At 45.6% G+C, this 21,677-nt stretch overlaps 1 protein-coding gene across 5 annotated transcripts in view; it reads right to left on the bottom strand.

Annotated features, from left to right (window-relative positions):
* Positions 1–21,677, bottom strand: part of CRHR2 (corticotropin releasing hormone receptor 2) — a 272,679-nt gene that overhangs the window by 149,203 nt on the left and 101,799 nt on the right. For 4 of the 5 annotated variants that reach the window (XM_054016597.1, XM_054016598.1, XM_054016601.1 and 1 more), the window contains one exon: positions 20,965–21,084. In XM_054016597.1, the coding sequence (XP_053872572.1) occupies positions 20,965–21,084 (120 nt within the window). Of the gene's footprint in view, positions 1–20,964; positions 21,085–21,215; positions 21,470–21,677 lie in introns of those variants that run through there. The other variant, XM_054016600.1, reaches the window with a different exon arrangement.

Consider the following 21,677-nt stretch of genomic DNA (forward strand, 5'->3'; position numbering starts at 1 on the left):
ACCCCTCATTTATGAGCCCTTCCAAGTCTAGCCTATATTTTCCTCTACATTGCTTTCCCCTATCTAACTTGCTTTCTCCCCAGGTTCTAGCAGTCAGTCTCCGCTGGGTTTCCACACGCCCATTCTCGCCACCGCGGTGCTCCCTCATCCCTTGCCTTTCTTCTGCATCCACTTCCACCATCACCACTCATTGCCAAGCCCTGTCTTTTTCGCAAAGAAGTTAGCTTTGGAGACCAGACAAAACTGATCAGTCCCACTTAGCTGAAAATGTCTGGTCTCTACATTTAGCTCTGAGCAACTGAAAAGAAATGACAAAATCAGACATTATGATTCCCAGATGCCCTTCATCTTCCAGTTAAATTACTATTATTTTTACACCACTCAAAACCATGCAAGGTGCTTTCCAATAGAGATAGAAAGCTGAGGTCTTTGCCCTGGAGTACTGGAAAAGTAATAGTTAAAACAACGAGTGAAACTTTTCTTAAGAATCAATATGTCATTTAAAGAATTATTATAAAAAACAAGCGAATAGGCTGTCTTGGTCTGATGTGATATGTCACCCTGCAACATAGTCATTCTTAGACATCAAAGCCAGGACTTCCAAATGGGACTAGTGATGCCGGATGCTCAACTGAAGACATTTAAAAGGGGTTGAATGTTCAAAGAGTAGTAAGCAACATTTTCAAAATGACATAGGAGCCTAAGTCTCGGTGAAAGAAAATTTATGCCTGCATCTGTAATTTTCACTCCATGCATCTCAAGAAGTGGGTTTTTTTACCCATGAAAACTTATGCCCAAATACATTTGTTATTCTTTAAGATGCCACCGGACTCCTTGTGGTTTTTATGGATACAGACTAACATGGCTACCCTCTGATATTTGGAACCATTGGAGCAATTTACCAAGGGTCGTGGTGGATTCTCCGTCATTGGCAATTTTAAAATCAAGACCGGATGTTTATCTGAAAAAGATCTGCGCTGGGAATTATTTTGGGGGGAGTTCTATGGCCTGTGCTATACAGGAGGTCAGACTAGATGATCACAATGGTCCCTTCTGGCCTTGGGATCTATGAATCGGTACTCTGGGTTCTATTCTCAGGTCTGGATGCTCTGGGTAAGTTTCCTAGGTCAACACTGAGAAGCTTCTACTAATTCTGGGCACCTCAATTATTGAGGTGTCCCAGCTTGACATACCCACAGCCCAATTTTCTGCAGTTCTGAGCACTCATCGCTCCCACTGATTTCAGACAGGAACTGCAAGTGCTCAGCACCTCCGAACAACCAGTTTCTAGGTGTCCTCGAGTTAGGCACCCAAAAACCAAGGCCCTCAAAAATCGGCAGATGTGTTGGAAAATGTGGGCCCTAAGCTCTGTGTGCATCAGTTGCTCCGCTCGTAAAATGTTGAGCATGCTCACCGAGCTTGCAGAGACGTGAGAATTAATGAATGTTCCCTGTGCTCTTTCAGACCTGCAAACAAATGGGGCTACAAGAGTGTCACGGACTATTATTATGCCCATGTCACTCTTCTGCAATTAGAAACTGATTAGTAGTAAATTCCCAGTTTTTTTACATCTGAGGTTGGATAGAAAAATCAATTACTCATCTCTCACTAGCACAGCTGCCTGCGAGATATCCAGACTCTGTAGTAGGGCTTCAGGTTCCCAAGCCTCTCTTTGTTCCCTGTCTGCCACAGAGGAACGCTTTGGGGGCAGCGAGCAGCAGCGAGCGACCCGGCCCCAGCCCACCCCGCTCCACTCCGCCAGCTCCCGGCATCCCTCGGGGGATGGGGCGGAAGCCAGAAAGAGGCAGGGCGGGGGCGGGGACTTGGGGGAAGGGATGGAATGGGAGCGGGGAAGGGCAAAGCAGGGGCAGGCTGGGACCGGGTTGTTTGCTGCTGCCGGCCAGGCCCCCCGCTAACCTCCACAGGCCACCCTGGACCCCACGTCCCCCTGAAGCGCGGGGCCCCCCAAAGCGCAGTAAGCCCAAACATTGGTGGAGCTGGGCCTACGTTCCTAAATATTGGTGGAGCATGGGCACCACAGGCCCATATAACTCGCCCCCTTTGCTTATAGCAGGAGAATGAGTCCCCAGGTGTCCAGATCAGAACTGAAACGAGTCCATTTGGCTGAAGTGGTGAAGTACCCTCCCCTCAAGAAAGCGCAGGGCCGATTCACTGTTGTGTTACTCCAATTTTCCACCCTTGTAACGCCACTGGAATCAGGGGCACCAGGGCAGCATAGAACCGGAGCAATGCAGTGGTGACTCAGGACTTGTGCCTCCAATTGAAAGAGGAGGTACTGTTGGTGGGGTAGTGTGGGAGGGGTTTTCTCTGCTGCTGCCCCATAGTATATGCTGTGTGACAAAGACAGGACCTTGTTCTCAGTGAGTGTGCGGAGCCCACGGCTTACCATGCTGCCCAATACTGTCTCATTGTTTCTTTGGACTCCCGGTCTGTCTGCCTGCATCCGCATGTTGTCTTATGCCTTATGCTCAGATTATAAGCTCTTTAGGGCAGGGAACATCTTTTTCTGCATTTGTACAGTGCCTAGCACAATGGGGTCCTAGTCAATGACTGGGGCTACTAGGATCTACCGCAATACAATACAAATATATTATTATTAATAATTCTCCATTCCTGGCTGTAAATAATATATGTAAAGTAAAGAAGAAAGTGCCAGTCGGCATTTTCAGTGAATTTTCTGGATTGTCTCTCTTTCCAACCTTACATAACAACATACGAATGGCCATAGAGGGTCAGACCATCTAGCCCAGTATCCTGTCTTCTGACAGTAGCCAACACCAAGTGTTTTAGAGGGAATGAACAGAACAGGGAATCATCAAGTGATCCCCTGTCGCCCACTCCCAGCTTCTGGCAAACAGAGGGTAGGGACACTCAGAGCATTCTGTGGCATCCCTGCCCATCCTGGCCAATAGCCATCGATGGACCTATCTTCCATGAACTTATCTAGTTCTTTTTAAAACCCTGAACCTTAAGGATAATTAGGTGTATTTTGTGTCTGTGAAATCTATTGTCACATCCCCAAGGTCCAAAAATGAATCCACATCCTAATTCCTACCTTTGTGTGTTTCCCTCCATTGTTTCTCTCTCTCTCTCTGTCAGTCCCTGGGGTTGCAAGAGCAATCCAATGCCTTTCAGAAGGAGCAGATCCTCTTTCTAAGCCACTTTAACATCTTCTCACCAGAGTATTTATTCTCCTATCAGAGAAATTATCCTGCCTCTGCTCCCTTTTATCCTTGATGCTGTGTGCAATTGCAAAAAATTGATCTAGCTCAGTGTCTAAAAGCCATTTTCCAGTCCAGTGTGATAGTGCAGCAGCATTATACAGCACTGACTCAGGAGCAGAAAGAAACTCAGACCCTGGCCTCCTAGGGCCAGATTCGGAGCTCATTTGTACTGGTCTAAATCCAGAGTAACTTCATTGCGGCACAGAAGGGAGTATAAATCTTTTCAAGTTTTAGTGGATTTGGAGAACTTTTCCCAAGAGACAAGGATGAAAGAATGTATGTTTTATAGTCTATAGCAGGGGTAGGTAACCTATGGCACACGTGCCGAAGGTAGCACGCAAGCTGATTTTCAGGGGCACTCACACTGCCCGGGTCCTGGCCACCGGTCCAGGGGGGGCTCTGCATTTTAATTTAATTTTAAATGAAGCTTCTTAAACATTTTAAAAATCTTATTGACTTTACATACAACAAAAGTTTAGTTCTATATTATAGACTTATAGAAAGAGACCTTCTAAAAACGTTAACATGTATGACTGGCACGCGAAACCTTAAATTAGAGTGAATAAATGAAGACTCGGCACACCACTTCTGAAAGGTTGCCGACTCCTGGTCTATAGGAATTAAAATGGAGTCGTACAGCAAAAATATTCTGTGTATTAAAAATAAACCCCTCTGCAATTCCAATTGGACACTGGGTTTTTCACTGCCTACCCCAAACTAGCATGAATAGCTGAACTACTTCGCTCCAGAAGCGGCTGCATTTCAGTGGTGAGTTCAGTGAGCTGGATCTCAATTGGGCAGCAAGGCTGAGCCTTCTGAAGGGGCTGGCAGACCTCTATAGGGCTTGCTAGGAGGACTCCTGGGGGTGAATTCCAATGAGTAACACTGAGTTCCTGTTAAAAAATAAATAAATAAAAATAACCCTGCCTCCCACAGAAGAGAGAGAACTTTAGGACTCCAGAGATTATTTTAAAAGTTTCAACAAAACAAAATTTGGATAAAAAACTGGGGGCTCATTGAGTCGCACAGAACAGGTTTCTTTTCATGTCTATCCCCAGAAGTCCTGCTGAAGGACAGACTAAGGGTACGTCTACACTACCCGCCGGATCAGTGGTCAGTGATCAATCCAGTGGGGGTTGATTTATCGCATCTAGTCTAGACGCGATAAATCGACCCCCGAGCGCTCTCCCGCCAACTCCTGTAGTCCAGCATCGCGAGAGGTGCAGGCAGAGTCGATGGGGGAGCGGCAGCAGTCGACTCACCGTAGTGAAGACACTGCAGTGAGTAGGTCTGAGTACATCGACTTCAGCTACATTATTCACGTAGCTGAAGTTGCGTAACTTAGATCGACCTCTCCCACCCCCAGTGTAGACCAAGCCTAAGGGTGGGACTTTTAGGCCCTGATTCCACACTGACTTGCACCCTGGTATGTTTTATTCCCAGTCTGCACAAGGCCATGGAGAACCAGGCCATTGGAGGTGCGTTATTGAAGTGAACAGGAGTAGCCCCTGCAGCTTGTCAGAGGAAAACGCCAGAGCATGGGTGGACTGACTCTGGAACAGATCTTATTCCACGATTAGCTGGCATTCCAACATGGACAAAACAGAAAGGAAGAGCAAAATGAAACATGCTTGAAGAAGATCGTAAAGGGAACAAGAATCCCTTAAAATTTAGATCACAGTTGCCAACCTTCATGCGGTAAATAAGCACCCCAACTTTCACAACAAGCCAAAAATCAAGCTAATCCGATTTCAAACCAAAGCCAAAACAAGCCAATCCCTAAGAACCCCAACACTATGTGACTAGATTCCCCCCGGCGTGCAGTCTGGGACTGTGGTGGGCCCGCTGCACCCCAAATCTCTCCCCCCTTTGCCCTTGCTTGCCCCTTGCCCCTGCTTGCCGGGAGCTGATCAAAAAAAAGAAGAAGCAACAAGCTACAACAAGCAACGAGCTACAAGCCAAAAGCTAGCCAACAAGCAACTCACAAGCCAATTAAGCCAAAACCAAGCCCAATTTCTGCGGGTTTTTTTGCGGGTTTAGCATGTCTGATTTAGATCTGTAATTTAGACATATAATGACAAGGGGGAAGTGCTCTGTGGGATCTTGGCACCTTTGACAAGTTAGAAAGTACAACTGAGAGACCCCAGCAGCCTCCTAAAACCTAGAGGTGACCACTGATACTAGATCAAGCTACGTTCAACACGGCCCCATCACTGTCACCCACAAATGCTGTCCCTTATCATGGGCGTTTCCACCTCTTCAATAACCTGTTTAAAAAAGGATCTTGTAGCATCCCTGGAAGGTCAGCAGGTTCAGGTTCATTATGTTTATTTAGGGAACTCCCATGACTGGGATGTTACTAAATGGACTCAATTAGGTTTTCCCACAATGCTGCATGCTCTGGTAAGACTCATTCCGTCTTAAGAACATAAGGATGGCCATACTGGGTCAGACCAAGGGTCCATCCAGCCCAGCATCTCTCTGTCGACAGTGGCCAATGCCAGGTGCCCTAGAGGGAGTGAACCTAACAGGCAATGATCAAGTGATCTCTCCCCTGCCATCCATCTCCACCCTCTGACAAACAGAGGCTAGGGACACCATTCCTTACCCATCCTGGCTAATAGCCATTAATGGACTTAACCTCCATGAATTTATCTAGTTCTCTTTTAAACCCTGTTATAGTCCTAGCCTTCACAACCTCCTCAGGCCAGGAGTTCCACAGGTTGACTGTGCGCTGTGTGAAGAAGAACTTCCTATTATTTGTTTTAAACCTGCTGCCCATTAATTTCATTTGGTGGTCTCTAGTCCCTATATTATGGGAACAAGTAAATAACTTTTCCTTATTCACTTTCTCCACACCACTCATGATTTTATATACCTCTATCATATCCCTCCTTAGTCTCCTCTTTTCCAAGCTGAAAAGTCCTAGCCTCTTTAATCTCTCCTAATATGGGACCTGTTCCAAACCCCTAGTCATTTTAGTTGCCCTTCTCTGAACCTTTTCTAATGCCAGTATATTGTTTTTGAGATGATGAGACCACATCTGTATGCAGTATTGAAGATGTGGGCATACCCTGGATTTATATAATGGCAATAAGATATTCTCCGTCTTATTCTCCATCCCTTTTTCAATGATCCCTAACATCCTGTTTGCTTTTTTGACTGCCGCTGCACACTGCGTGGACGTCTTCAGAGAACTATCCACGATGACTCCAAGATCTTTTTCCTGATTTGTTGTAGCTAAATTAGCCCCCATCATAGTGTATGTATAGTTGGGGTTATTTTTTCCAATGTGCATTACTTTACAGTTATCCACATTAAATTTCATTTGCCATTTTGTTGCCCAATCACTTAGTTTTGTGAGATCTTTTTGAAGTTCTTCACAGTCTGCTTTGGTCTTAACTATCTTAAGCAATTTAGTATCGTCTGCAAACTTTGCCACGTCACTGTTTACCCCTTTCTCCAGATCATTTATGAATAAGTTGAATAGGATTGGTCCTAGGACTGACCCTTGGGGAACACCACTAGTTACCCCTCTCCATTCTGAAAATTTACCATTTATTCCTATCCTTTGTTCCCTGTCTTTTAACCAGTTCTCAATCCATGAAAGGATCTTCCCTCTTATCCCATGACAACTTAATTTACATAAGAGCCTTTGGTGAGGGACCTTATCAAAGGCTTTCTGGAAATCTAAGTACACTATGTCCATTGGATCCCCCTTGTCCACATGTTTGTTGACCCCTTCAAAGAATTCTAATAGATTAGTAAGACATGATTTCCCTTTACAGAAACCGTTTTGACTTTTGCCCAACAATTTATGTTCTTCTAGGTGTCTGACAATTTTATTCTTTACTATTGTTTCAACTAATTTGCCCGGTACTGACGTTAGACTTATGGTCTGTAATTGCTGGGATCACCTCTAGAGCCCTTTTTAAATATTGGCGTTACATTAGCTATCTTCCAGTCGTTGGGTACAGAAGCCGATTTAAAGGACAGGTTACATCCGCAATTTCACATTTGAGTTCTTTCAGAACTCTTGGGTGAATGCCATCTGGTCCCGGTGACTTGTTACTGTTAAGTTTATCAATTAATTCCAAAACCTCCTCTAATGACACCTCAATCTGTGACAATTCCTCAGATTTGTCACCTACAAAGGACGGCTCAGGTTTGGGAATCTCCCTAACATCCTCAGCCGTGAAGACTGAAGCAAAGAATTCATTTAGATTCTCCGCAATGACTTGATCATCTTTAAGTGCTCCTTTTGTATCTTGATCGTCCAGGAGCCCCACTGGTTGTTTAGCAGGCTTCCTGCTTCTGATGTACTTAAAAAACATTTTATTACCTTTTGAGTTTTTGGCTAGCTGTTCTTCAAACTCCTTTTTGGCTTTTCTTATTACATTTTTACACTTAATTTGGCAGTGTTTATGCTCCTTTCTATTTACCTCACTAGGATTTGACTTCCACTTTTTAAAAGATGCCTTTTAATCTCTCACTGCTTCTTTTACATGGCTGTTAAGCCACGGTGGATCTTTTTTAGTTCTTTTACTGTGTTTTTTTAAGTTGGGGTATACATTTAAGTTGGTCCTCTATTATGGTGTCTTTGAAAAGTGTCCATGCAGCTTGCAGGGATTTCACTCTAGTCACTGTACCTTTTCATTTCTGTTTAACTAACCTCCTCATTTTTGCATAGTTCCCCTTTCTGAAATTAAATGCCACAGCGTTGGGCTGTTGAGGTGTTCTTCCCACCACAGGGATGTTAAATCTTATTATATTATGGTCACTATTTCCAAGCGGTCCTGTTATAGTTCCCTCTTGGACCAGATCCTGCGCTCCACTCAGGACTATATGGAGAATTGCTTCTCCCCTTGTGAGTTCCTGTACTTGGTGCCCGAAGAGAAGTTCCTCCTCATCCATCCTGTATGTCTAAGCTTTCCTGTGAGCTTAACTGCAGTTTTCCAATAGCCTACAGGGGATCAGCTCTTCCCGGGACTCAGGATAGGTCTGCAATGCAACTGGAGGGTACAACTGCAGCATGTGCAGATATACCCAAGCTAACTTATCCTGGCTATCTCCCATACTGATAGCAGTAAAGCCATGGCAGCACATGTTCCAGCATCAGCCAGCCACACGAGTAATTACCCAGGGTCCCAGGCAGGTTTGGACGGCCTGCACAGCCATAGCTTCACCGCTGTTGGGTGTCATGCTAGCTAAATTAAAGCTACCTCACGTACGTTGGCAAGACCTGCAGTTACTCCCCATGACTGTAGTGCATATCCACAGGATGCTCTGGAGGAGTTCTCCCTGCTCCTCCCACATGGAGCAGCTCCTCAGAGGTCAGCGAGCACAAGCCTGGAGTTCCTTCCATATCTTTTTCCAGGTGCTTCCTTTCCCCATTGTAGCCCTTGATTTGGATTCACCGTCTACCTCAGCATCCCTTTTGCCCATCTTTAGTGGCAAAGGCAGCATGGCCTATTAATTAGAGCAGAGGACAAAAATCAGGACTACTACTCAACACCAGGGTTTTGACCCACTTTTCCACCACATGGCATTTACACCACAGTGTAAATCACCAATACATTTGGCCTTAGGAGACTGACTTTACCTGCACTCTAAGTGACACCTAGGGGCCAAGCAAAGAAATTGCAGGTGTATGTTCACCCTGAATATACTTGTCTTTATGGGGCTCTCTTTTCCGTTACATTAAAGGTGGTGGCTGGAATACATGCAATGTAAACCACTGTCGTCAGCTGATCTCACGTGGTAGGCCATTTCTTAGGAGAGAAATTGTGTCCTGGCCAGCTCCCCTCTTCATCCCAATTCCAAAGCTTCCCTCAGGCAAGTGCTGGATTACATGAAATAGTAGGGGAGGCGAAGGAAGGAAATAAATGTCACGCTGGACCTTATCGACAGCTCATTAAACTCAATGGGAGATTTGGGATCAGGAGCGTAACATACTGGATGCGGGTATTTGGTAATATCCACTCATTCTGTTCTATGTAGGTTCTTATACTGCCCTCATCTCCGTAGTATCAACAGCTTTCACTAGTGCATTAGGGGTGTGTCTACACTGTGATAAAAACCCTGCAGCACCAAGCATCAGAGCTCAGGTCAGCTGACTCTGGCTTGCAGGGCTTGGGCTGCGGGGCTAAAAATAGCCATGTAGACGTTTGGGATCAGGCTGGAGCCCGGGCTCTGGGACCCTCCCACCTCGCAGAGTCTCAGAGCCTGGGCTCCAGCCCAAAGCCGAACATCTGCAATTTTATAGTCCCGCAGCCCAAGTCGGCTGACCTGGGCCAGCCGCAGCCACGCCACGAGTCTTTTATTGCAGCATAGACATACTCTAAGCAAGGGGACGAGTGTTGTCACATGTGGTTCATTCCCTCGCTCATTGTCTCCCCAGGCAGAGTTGTGCGCGTAGTATTTTGTTTTGCTTTGGCTTCTCCCCCTCCTCCCACACTCCTCTTGTATCTGTGCTGCTCATTTCCTATCCCTCTGGGTAGGGATTTACCTTAATGCCAGATTATGTCCTCAGTGCTCCACTTCCCCAATTTCTTGGCTGCTTTGCAGTTTGATTCTAGGTGCTCGTCCAGGATCAATCAAAAAGTGATGCACCATTCTCTTTGCACCAAAGAAAGACCTGACAAAGGAAGATATGGAGTAGCCATGCAGAGTGCAGGGATGATTTCCTACACCCACTGGGTTGGTCCCAAAAGCCTCTGAAAACCAGAAGAGTGCCCTGGACTGGCTTAGCCTATGACTAGTGACAAACACTGCTGCTTGACGACTGACAGATATTCCACCAATGTGACATAGACATCTTCCCTGGGACTAGTGGGAAGTGATCCCTGACCAACCGGTTGAGAATCACTTCTCTAAATATTTGGATGTCTGAGTCAGAGTGGCCAAGGACATGTTTCCCAGTGAAGTCAAGGAACCAGTTTCCCAGCTGGTATCCATCAGTGTTACACCACGGAAGTTGATCCCGAATTCCGTCAGCCATAGCTCAAGCCCAGTGGGAGTTGTGCCTGAATCCGAACAACAGGATCAGGACCTGATTTTGGAAGATTTGCCGAGTCTGCACAACATCAACAGAAACCTAATCAGGCATGATCTGATTAGCGCACAGAAAACCGTCCTAATAACCCAACACAAAACCACACCAATTAGCATTTGATTAGCTGGAGAAAATTCTGAAAAAATGATTGAAACCCATTATTAATAATCTCCTTAGTGTACCACATGCTATTAACTGCAGTTTTATACTCAATGGGGAGATTACACATTTCAAAGGGTGAAAAATTGGTTGTTTTCATTCACTTTTTAAACGTTGCTTTCAACATGCACTTTCCAAATTGCAGCACCCATCAGGACAATCTTAGCAAAAATTATGAGAAAGAAAGAAAGAAAGAAAGAAAGAAAGAAAGAAAGAAAGAAAGAAAGAAAGAAAGAAAGAAAGAAAGAGCAAAAGCCTTGGGGAAAAAATGATACCTAACATTTGTGCATGAATTCAAACACATAGCCTCAGACCATCACAGCCAGGGTACAACCTGATCTAAAACTGTCAAGCAACCAAAGGGAATATCCATGTGATAGGTCAAATCCTCAGCCATGCATAGCGCCATTGAAGTCAAGCCAACTGACACCAGCTCAGGGTCTCTTCTCAGATCTTAACCCATAAATCTCATCTGCCTAAGAATCTACATCCCCTCTCTCCATATCTGACCTCTTCTCTGCCTCATTCTTTTCTCTATTTCTCACCCATCTCCTTTATCTCCCTCCCCACCACCATTCTCTCACTTAACTTTAAGGTATACAAATTTACTCCCCAAACTGCAGTAATGATCGGGGCGCTGGAACAATTTGTATAGTGGGGGTGCTGAGAGCCACTGAACCAAATGGTAAACCCTGGATATGATGGTAACCACTTCAAGACAGGGGTGCAGCAGCACCCCCTGCACCCCTAGTTCCAGCACCTGCTGTAATGATTTTGTTGGGCTGAATCCTGGTTGCTGTAGTGCTGCTGCGCTGCCCACGGCAGGAGGCACGTCCTCCATCCCTAATGCAACCTCTGGAGAAGGCAGCCATTGTTTGGATTGAATGCACCATGGTAAGCAGGCTGGGGACCCTGCCAATGGAGCAACCTGTCCCGAGGGTGTATTATCTGAGAAGGGCCTCGCAATGTCCTGCTGTTCCCATCCCCACACACCAGCCAGTGACTGGAGAGCTGTTCTGAGTGCAGCACAGTTCACACCTGCAGAACAGGTGTCACCTAGGTAGCATCCCAGCAACGTCCTTGGAAATGAGCTATTCTGGCCTGATTCTCTTCTCACACGGATTCCACTTCGCTGGACTTTCTCCTGATTTATAGCGCTGTAAATGAAAGAAGAACCTAACTCTACAGCTGCACCTGCTTTCTCTAAAGGCGCCCCCCTTATGTAGGTTGCTCCCAATGCTGCTCACCCTGAGAGCACCGATAGGGCCTGGTCCCTTTGGCTAAGCACAGGGTAATCTTATCCTTCCAATACAAGGAGTCCATTCTGTAGGGTTGTTGGAAGTCAACTTTTCTTATTGGACCTCTGCTCATTTCCCTTTCCTAAAAATCCAATGAAAAACACTCATGGGATGGCCAGAAGCATGACAAGAATGACAGAGGGACAGGTGGACAGTGCTGGGTCTCTGCAGAAATGTTTTATGTCCAGTGGATGCATTGACTTTGCAGGGTAAAGAGAGGGACACTTGCATTTGGCTGCAAAACCAAATGTTATCTCCAGCTCTCTCTCGGCAAGGCCCTACTCTTCAAAATCTACCTTAAACAAATAAAAAGGCTCTGGTATATTGTCATTCTGATTTAATTTCAGGTTGGCTTTCAGGCATTGATGGAAGCTCTTGCCTTCCCCCTCTCCCTCCAATCCACACATCTTCTGTATCTCTGCATTGCACCCAACTGTATTTAAAAGGCACCCAACTAACCCTAATCGATCAAGCTGCATTGATGGGTATTTCATTTCTCTCCCTGACACAGAGTGAGGCTACCAGAACATAAGGTGAAAATCTCTTACCATGGTGCTCAATTTTCAAAGAAAACTCTCCATTAACCAAGAACCTCTTACAAAAGGAGACCAGGCAAAATTGAACTATGAATAGAAGGGCTCATAGGAGCAACTTCTGGGCTACAGGAAGATGGTGGGAGCGTAAGTAGAAATACCAGTACAGCATTCAGGGCAGCCACTTATAAAATGAACAGATCTATACCCGAACAGGTACTGTGCTATAAAGCATTGAACATGGCTCTAAGACTGATGATTTCTTAGAATGACTCCTGTTTTTATGCACTTAATTACAACCCACATTACAGAAACATTTTCAGCAATTCCTTATTCAAAAGAAAAGCAGCAACAATTTGTTCCCATTCAATGTGCTGTTGCTTAACTGATGACAATTATCCCGGTGAGTCTCTTTGACCCAGTTAAACAATACATTTCCTACATTTTCCTTTAGAAAGGTGAAAAAAAGGGCCCTTAATGCCCTCCTTCCCCTATAAACACACACACAAAAGATTATTTATCTATGGTCAAGGCAAAGGTGACGAAACAAAGCACTGTGGGAAATTCTCGATGGAACATGAAATAGGTGATGCCTTTAATGGCTGAACTAATTTCTGATAAGAAACCAACAGCCATCTGCAAATACCTTGTTTTGTGGGTGTGCATGACAGACAAGTTGCGAGGGAGAGAGAGCTCAGTGGTTTGAGCATTGGCCTTAAACCCAGGGTTGTGAGTTCAATCCTTGAGGGGGCCATTTAGGGAACTGGAGTAAAAATCTGTCTGGGGATTGGTCCTGCTTTGAGCAGGGGGTTGGACTAGATGACCTCCTGAGGTCCCTTCCAACCCTGATATTCTATGATTCTAAGTTCTCTTGAGTCCCTTGAAGGGCTGGTTTGAATTGAGCTGTGAGATAAAGGAAAACAATTGTACTTGCTAAGACCCCAATTATCTATGCTAACTCAAGTCTTCTGTATTTTCTCCCAAAATACTCCTCTAACCTTCTGGAAGCTTTGACATCCCACGTACCATTTTGATACACAACCACATCTGTTGGCTCCTGCTCTATCTCCTAACGCAGCTACTTCTCGTCCCTTCTCTCTTAGGAACATCAATGCAGAGATGCCCACTAAGCTTACAAAGAGCAAAACCAGACGTGCTCTGTGGACAGGTACAGCTACAGAAAATCCCCCTTTTACAGCATCTTGTGCACAGCCTGCAAATGAGAACAGTACTTCAGGCCAGTCATGGAGAAGGTTTCCAAGAGGTGGAAATCTGCTGAAGTGAAACCATGAATCGGCTTCCCAGTATGTTGCCAAACAGTGATCAGATCATAATGACTCTAGGGCTGGGTCTATCCTTACGGCGGTGAGTAGAGTAGAAGCGCTACATGTGTAGCTACACATTGCAGTGAAAGACTCTGGCAGGGGAAAGGCAGCAGGACACTACAGTTAGAATAGCAGTGTTGACATGGGAGGTACTGCTTGGGTGTGTAGAGAGCCTAGGTAGTGTGCAGACCTGGGGGTTGTGTAAGGCATTCTGCTTTACTCACCTAAGCTGTGCCCCACTGTCTATAATGCTATTTATTTATAGCCGTGCTAGCTAGCCATGCAGTGCCTGTACTCTACAAGCCACTGCTAGTGTAGATGTACCCTTAGAAAGATGGACCTTTACACAGATGTCTTGATGCAACCCAGAGCACTGACAGTGCACCCCAACCCTCTGCACCTTGTGCTTTGTCAGTGCACCCCAACCCCCTGCACCTCGTGCTTTGTCAATACACCCCAACCCCCTGCACCTTGTGCTTTGTCAGTGCACCCCAATCCCCTGCACCTCATGCTCTGTCAGTGCACCCAATCACCCTGCACCCCATGCTTTGCCAGTGCACCCCAATCCCCTTCACCCCCTACTTTGCCAGTGCACCCAACCACCCTGCACCCCCTGCTTTGCCAGTGCACCCCAACCCCCCTGCACCCTCAACCCCCCTGCATTTCTCAATATTGTTGAGGAAAAAATAAGACATGTGAATGGTTCCTGGGAAAGGAGGGGTAATTAGGGGGTAGGAAGTGTGGGAATAGGATAAAGAGAGAGAGATTGTGATTTTACTAAGAATTTCAACATAGTCCCACATGACATTCCCATAAGCAAACTAGGGAAATGTGGTCTAGATGAAATTACTAGAAGGTGGGTGCACAACTGGTTGGAAGACCGTTCTCAAAGAGTAGTTTTCAATGGTTCACTCTCAAAGTGGGAGGTTGTGTCTAGTGGGGTCCCACAGGGGTCAGTCCTGGGTCTGGTCTTGCCCTCATCTTTCCTAAGTGTAGTGCCCAGAAGTTGCCATACCAACTCTAACAAATTAAATCTATTTCCCCACGTTAAGTACCCGATACGGCGGGTAGTGAAGACGTACCCTAAGGGTAGTCCAGCTCTGGAATAGGCTTCCAAGGGAGATTGTGGAATCCCCGTCATGGGAGGTTTTGAAGAACAGGTTGGACCATCACCTGTCACGTATGGTCTAGGTTTACTTGGTCCTGCCTCAGTGCTGGGGAATGGACTAGAAATGATCTCTTGAGGTCCCTTCCAACTCTACATTTCTATGATCTGGGATAAGGGAGGCTTTGCGCATCTGGGGATATCTGAGCCATTTCACTGCCCCCATGTGAATGCCAAGATCTGGGGCTCCTGGATTGGACTCCCCCCCCCCTTGCTCCTCTCATTTGAGCCAGGTTCGGGGGAGATTGTCCTTTTGGGAGGGTCTGAGGTCTCCTCCCTGCCCATCCACCCCCCATGTGAGTCAGAATCTGGGGACGTTCTGTCCCTCTATTTGGGGAGCTGAGGATGGGTATCCTTTTTGCATGTCATAGGCTCTAAAGCACTCAGGACAGGGATAGGAACCCCCATTGAGACGGATAGAGCTGTTATTTCAGGTTGAATACATCTCCCCGGGGATGTTCTCATTCAGCTGAGAATATCCACTGAGATGAATGGGCCACCGCTTCCCTTTCAGAGCTTCCTATGCTGCGGAGTGATGTGCAAAGGAGCACGGGAGGGTTTATATGCAGCCACTCTATGGTTACCTAGGCAGTTTGAGGGAATATGTGGATGCCTTGACCCCGCTGCTGCTATTTCTAGTCTGAACCTTTGTACACCTGCGCAATGTTCCTTGCTACACATTGTCTGTTTTAATAGCGGGTGTTTTTATGGTACAGGGAGGTTTACACTGAAGACAACAGAACAGTCAGCAGCCGACCTAACCAGACCTTTTATTATATTGTGTGGGGATGCGCCTAAGACAGAGGACTTGCTGGGTGGGCAGCATGGGGAGAGCGGTTGTGGAGGGGTTAGGCAATGAGAACGGGTGGTAGACAAAACTTGGGCCGGTTGTTTGAGAAAAATCTGTATTTTCCTGGCTCTGGGGAGGGAGGGGATTGTGTAGCAAGTGGCTACGAATTAATGTGGTGTTCCCAAAGATACCCAGTGCAGAGGTTTGGCCTTCAAGCACAGGCACCGTGACTGCTGTGGGGAAAGAAATACATGCAATGCCAGGCTGGCTGTGGATTCTGGGCTATTCCTGGATCACACGGTTGCAGAAGTTAGCGGCAGAGCACCGAGCACCCCTGGCATAGGAATGGCTCACTACAGACTGCTTTGGCTTGGTATGCAAATTGCAGGACACGATACCTACAACTGCTTGAACAACTCTTCCCAACACCACATCCTTTCCTGTTAAAAAACAAACAAACTAGGAAATGTAATGACACCCCCCGACACACACACCTCTATTAGTTCAGAGTTAAGGTTGCTTGGCAGCATGTCGTCCCCTTGCAGGACACTGAGCTGAGCAAAGCTCAATGTCTGAAGATTAGGAGATGTACAGGCAAGGTCACCCATGCAAGCTGAACTCTGTCCTTGTACAGCAATGCGCCCATATGTCTCCTTCACACATATACCCCCGATTTGCCTCCTTTTACAGCCCATTCACTCTCCCTTAGAGGATTCCATCCAACACCATTAAAGGACAAAAAGGTGTATGCTCACCATTAGCCACGTCCTTAGAAATAATACAATAGATGGACAATTTAAGAACCACTCCACAACCTCTTAAAGCCCCCCACGCTTCTTCACAGGATACCATCTCAGACCTACACTTTCCCTTCCCCATCATTAAAGCATTCAAAGCCTGTCATCTTCCACCTCACTGCTGATAGCATCCATTCAAATAAAAGTCATCTGCCCCACTGCTGACAGAACCTGCCCAATTATCCATAGAAATGAGGCATGCTGCATTCTGAAAACAAACAGCATCGCTTCCCTTCCCCCCCCACACACACACACTTTGGAGGGTGGAAAACATACATCTCATATCACAGTCACAGCTCTGTCACACACTTCACACTAATCCACACATCTCCCAGACACCCTCTACTGACCAGCGCTAACTACTGCCTCCACCATTCAGTATAGCTACACGTAACACCGACCACAGTCACTTTACCTTGCATTTATGTTGATAATAAAGCCAACTCATATCCCAGCTTGCTAATGACAGTACCCCTTTAGTATTCTGCAAAGGATGACATGCCATCAAGCTAGCTTAAGTCCACATTAACGTAGCTTTTTTTGCCTTTGAATATATATATATATATATATATATATACACACACACACACACACACGTATATAAACCGGTAGGGCTTTTATTTTAATTTGGGGGGGGGGTCATATTTCATTGTAAATTCAATGGCAGCTCAGTATATGAAAAGCAACTTGGCAATGGAATTTCCAGAACCCTGACCACAGAATTCGCTCTTGTTGGTACTTATTGGCGAGTAGGGTGGGTAGAACTGTGTTTGTTAACATGTCTTGGCTTCATGAAATACGTAGGGAAAAAAGAATTTGCCCCCATAATGGAGCACACAGAATAAAGAGAGCAAACCTGGACCTGCTGCTTTATTAACCCAGCTGAAAGTTAGCAATGCCACTTGATAGCTCTCAGGAAAAAAAATAATCAGAGGGTAACTTACAGGAGAAGATTTTAGTTACAATCACAAGCTGCTCTCGCTGTCTCGTAGCTGAATGGAAATGTCTGTGTACTGACTCTGGGTAGTTTTCATCTTCCTGTCTGTTGTGCCTTTTGGAGCAATTCTGTTGGATCGTTTGAGGGTTTCCATTGTTACCGCACCTCCCTGCCTGAGTGCATGGGTTTTTGTAATAGGCAAGGCTGGAGTTGAGGCATTAGGATTCAGGAATATGGATTATATATTGGAGTTCCTGCATGATCCTTCTTTTGGTGGCAACTAGGGGGTTAAATTCACCTCTGGGGTAACTCCATTAAGACCAGTTTGGCTCAGAGGATCAGTGGTACTACACTGATTCGAGCCAGCTGAGGATCTCACCCACTGTGTTTAGAAGACCAAGATCCACGACTTCATCATTTGATTCCCAAGACTTTACAGAGATTAAATATGCAACACAAAAATATGGAATGGTTCCTAAGGGGTAATTGCCCTCAAACCAATAACCAAGTATCTTCCTTCATCATGTCAACAGGATAATAGCTAAGACAAACATTTGAGGTAGTGAATTTTGCAGTATGAGCATTTTTGTCTATAGTCCAAGGAACCAGATAAGAGTGCAGCACCAACACTTACTGGGGAATAACATCAAACTATTTCTTATCTGTACCTCTTGGTTCGATTTAAAATTGATCATGATGTTGTGCCACAAGCAGAAAAGAATTGAACTAAGCGTTTTAGGGTAGAAATCTCTTGTGTCAATGCAAGGTATCTCCAAAGCAATCATTCATTCTACGGTCGGCTATTTGCCCTTATTCGTGAGATTGAGTTACTGTTACATTCAGCTGACTGGGTTTATTTTACTATTTGCATAATGTACACAATCTACTCCCAGATGGGGTTTTGCTGCAAAGGGTGTCCTAGTACATTTAATCAACTATCTAAGGGCTGGTCTACACTAACCCCCCAATTCGAACTAAGATACGCAACTTCAGCTACGTGAATAACGTAGCTGAAGTCAACATACCTTAGTTCGAACTTACCACGGTCCAGACGCGGCAGGCAGGCTCCCCCGTCGACTCCGCGTACTCCTCTCGCCGAGCAGGAGTACCGGAGTCGACGGCGAGCACTTCTGGGTTCGATTTATTGCATCCAGACAAGACGCGATAAATCGAACCCAGAAGTTCGATTGCCAGCCGTCGAACCAGCGGGTAAGTATAGACGTACCCTAAGTGAAACATCTCAAGCAGAAGTAGCCAAAACGTGGGAAGCAGACGAGTCTCCAGGAATATCAGACATGCCCTGACTATTCCTGGACATCTCTTTCAAATTCCAGAAGTAATTGCATCTTAACTGTAGCAGACTGGTTAACAAGTAACAGTTTCCTGTTGAAATATATTTAGGAAGCTGGTTATTAAGCAGTTGCTTTTACAAGCTGTCTTGAACCCAGGCCTCATCCTGCAAACTGTCTTTGTTCACGTGAGCGAGGAGTTGAAGGATCGGGTCCATAGCTAAATACACGGAAGAGTAGAATTTCTCTAGACATCTGCTACAAGTTGTCACTGATGCAGAACCCAAACATCTCTAGGCGTTATTGAAAAGTGCTGCAAACATACCCCACCTTTCCTTTGCACACATATCAATGTTTCCAATTTAGACACAAGTTATGATCCATTTCACATGACTATTGCAAATAGATTTTCCCATGCAGTATCTGAATATCTATTTGTGAGCATGTTATCCTGGAAACAGCATGTAACTAATGCTGAGCAGTAATAACTGTGCCATAGATCTTAGAGCCAGGTATTTAGAGGAAGTTCACCGCGAATGCAAGGTAAATAATCACCACCCGGAGACATTATGCAGAAAAGACCGAGCTTCCAGTTAAATTAAGAAATGTTGAAAAGACCAGTTATGAAGAGTATCTGCATGAAAAAAAAAGGGGGGGGGGTGTTAGGTCTTTTTGTTTGGGGCACAGGAACTCCATTTAACATCTCTCCCGTTTGTCTTTAAGGATGCAACTAGTTAATAACCATACCATGCTGTTTCCATCAAGCCCTTTGGGAAGTATAAAAACTCAGAAAAATCAATGAAACCAACTTCCCATACACACAGGGAAAATGGAAGATTAATAGTTCCCGTTCTTCTTTTACATACACATACACGGAAGGCACATCGGCAGCTTTTAGGGCCAGATTCCTAATACCCCCACTCTTGCTGAATTGTTCCTGGCTCCTTGAATAGTTCCATTGATGTCAATGGTACTTGCTTGTGAAGTAAAAGAGTATTCATTCTGAGGAAGGATGGCAACATCTGGCCCCTGGAAGGGCATAGCACATTTCACCACAAAGAGCACGGCTTGCAGAAGGTTAATCCTGCAGCCCTTACCCAGGTGAACCTATGGCTGACTTCACTGGGTGCTTTGCCCAAGGAAGGGCTGCAGAAGGAGGATCCTACACTGATTTTCAGGAGTGCTGGGCCTCCAGCAGCTCCCTTGGTTCTCAAATGGGAGATACTGGGTGCTGTGCCCTTTCGCAAATCTGGCTATTAACCCATAAAAGAGGGGAAGGGGGAGAGGAAATCCACTTCCAACAAGTTAAAATCAACCTCTAAGAGAGACACAAGGTTCCCGGAGACCCTCCCGCTTCAGATTTACTGACAGAAAGCCAAGTGAATTTGGAGCCTAAGAAAATACTAAATCCTTATTAACATGAATTAGTTCCCCACAAGGACAAGGGCACAGTGAACCTTCCAGGGATGCAGAAACAGACATCAAAAATGTTCTGAAAAAGGCTGTTAACCAAAGTCCTATGCATATGCAGAGCTAGCACTCAGGGCACTTAATCATCCAAAAGCTCCTAAACGGATTGATCAATATTGACCAGAATGAGGGGAAATGAATGCCTGAGTCCACAGCCTGAAAACAAACCCCTCTCAAACATGTGCCGGTGACTCACTATTGTGTAATTATTAAAATATTTATAGCCAGCTGCAAACAATTTGTACGATACACATAAGACTGCACTTTACCGTGCTGGTAAATTTGATCTGTCTAATGACATCCTAGTACAGGCTCACCTGAGTTCCTGATGCAACCGGCTTAAGGCACTGCATCCATTCCTGATTAATAAGCAAACTGCCAGTGGAGTTAAGTAGATTCTGCACCTCAGCCTCTGTTGTTAAATCAGGACTTCAGGGCTTTCCGGTCCACTCTAAGCCCTATTCAGACGCACATTGTTCCCTCCAGAGGGTTGGTTGTTCCCAAGCACATCACCAATTTATTAATTAAGACTGAGGACTAAGCAAGCCAGAGAGATAATTACTTTAATTGAAACATGTGCACAAACCAGGATCACACTTATAAATACCTAAGAAATTCAGTGGGCATGTTTAAATGTCCTTGTCTCCTTAAAAGACACAGTGTGTTTTCTTCTCCACATCTGCCTGAAGAAACATATGTAAGTGTTTAAAAGGCCAAGTTTACATTAAAATCGGTATCACTCAAAATAGGAATTTGTATGCCTCACTCAGAATGTGCAGGAGGTATCAATTCCCAGCCAAACACTTAAGAAACTGCTTTTTATGAGGACGCATTAAGGGGCTTCATAAGAGCACTTTTCTCATCATAAGCTACAGACAGAGAAGAGGGGAGTTTGTACTTACGGGTGGTGTTGTACTTGATCCCGTTCAAAAACTCCGGGCAGGGTCTCTCCACCAGTTCCCCAGCAGTGGCCCGCGGCCAGCAGGTCCCTATCTTATCGGTGGTGGCATTGCAATATGGACCTTCACATTAAAAAAAGAGAAACGAAAGAAAAGCGATTGAGAAAGCCCGTTCAAATCACAAAGCAAAGTGTGACTCTAAGAATCTTAACCCCAGGCTTTTCCAAGCCCTGTTATAGGCTAACACATCCTACCATCAAAGCCAAGGAAGGGAACAGAGGAACTCTCGAATAAAGTATCCTGAAAATCTAGGCGGCTGCAGTTGGCATCAAATTCGCCAAAGATGATCTGAAGTATGGTTGCATCCATTATTCACCCCCCAGGGCTGTGGGATCTGAGCTCCTTGTCTGGGATCTTTCCCTCCCTTCTTTTCTCTTGCAAAGAGAAATCAAAATTTGAACACTCTGCAAGCTCCTGCCTGCGCCTCTCCCCCTCTCGGTGCACTGAAGGGTGGGCTGCAATCCGGTGGCTGGTTCTGCAGCTAATTCCTCCGAGCGCTTCTGCTTTAAACAGCAGCTCGGTAACCAATAGAATCCCAGCGAGTGCGGAGTAAAGGACAGGCCTCTCTCAGCTAGCCCCCCTCACTTGGCAGCTTGCCAATTCCTGCTGGCATTGTCAGCCTTGCTATTCTGTTTCTTCCCTCCCTTCTCTCCATG

The sequence above is a fragment of the Malaclemys terrapin genome, chromosome 2 (genome assembly GCF_027887155.1).
Source record: "Malaclemys terrapin pileata isolate rMalTer1 chromosome 2, rMalTer1.hap1, whole genome shotgun sequence".
NCBI lineage: Eukaryota > Metazoa > Chordata > Testudines > Emydidae > Malaclemys > Malaclemys terrapin.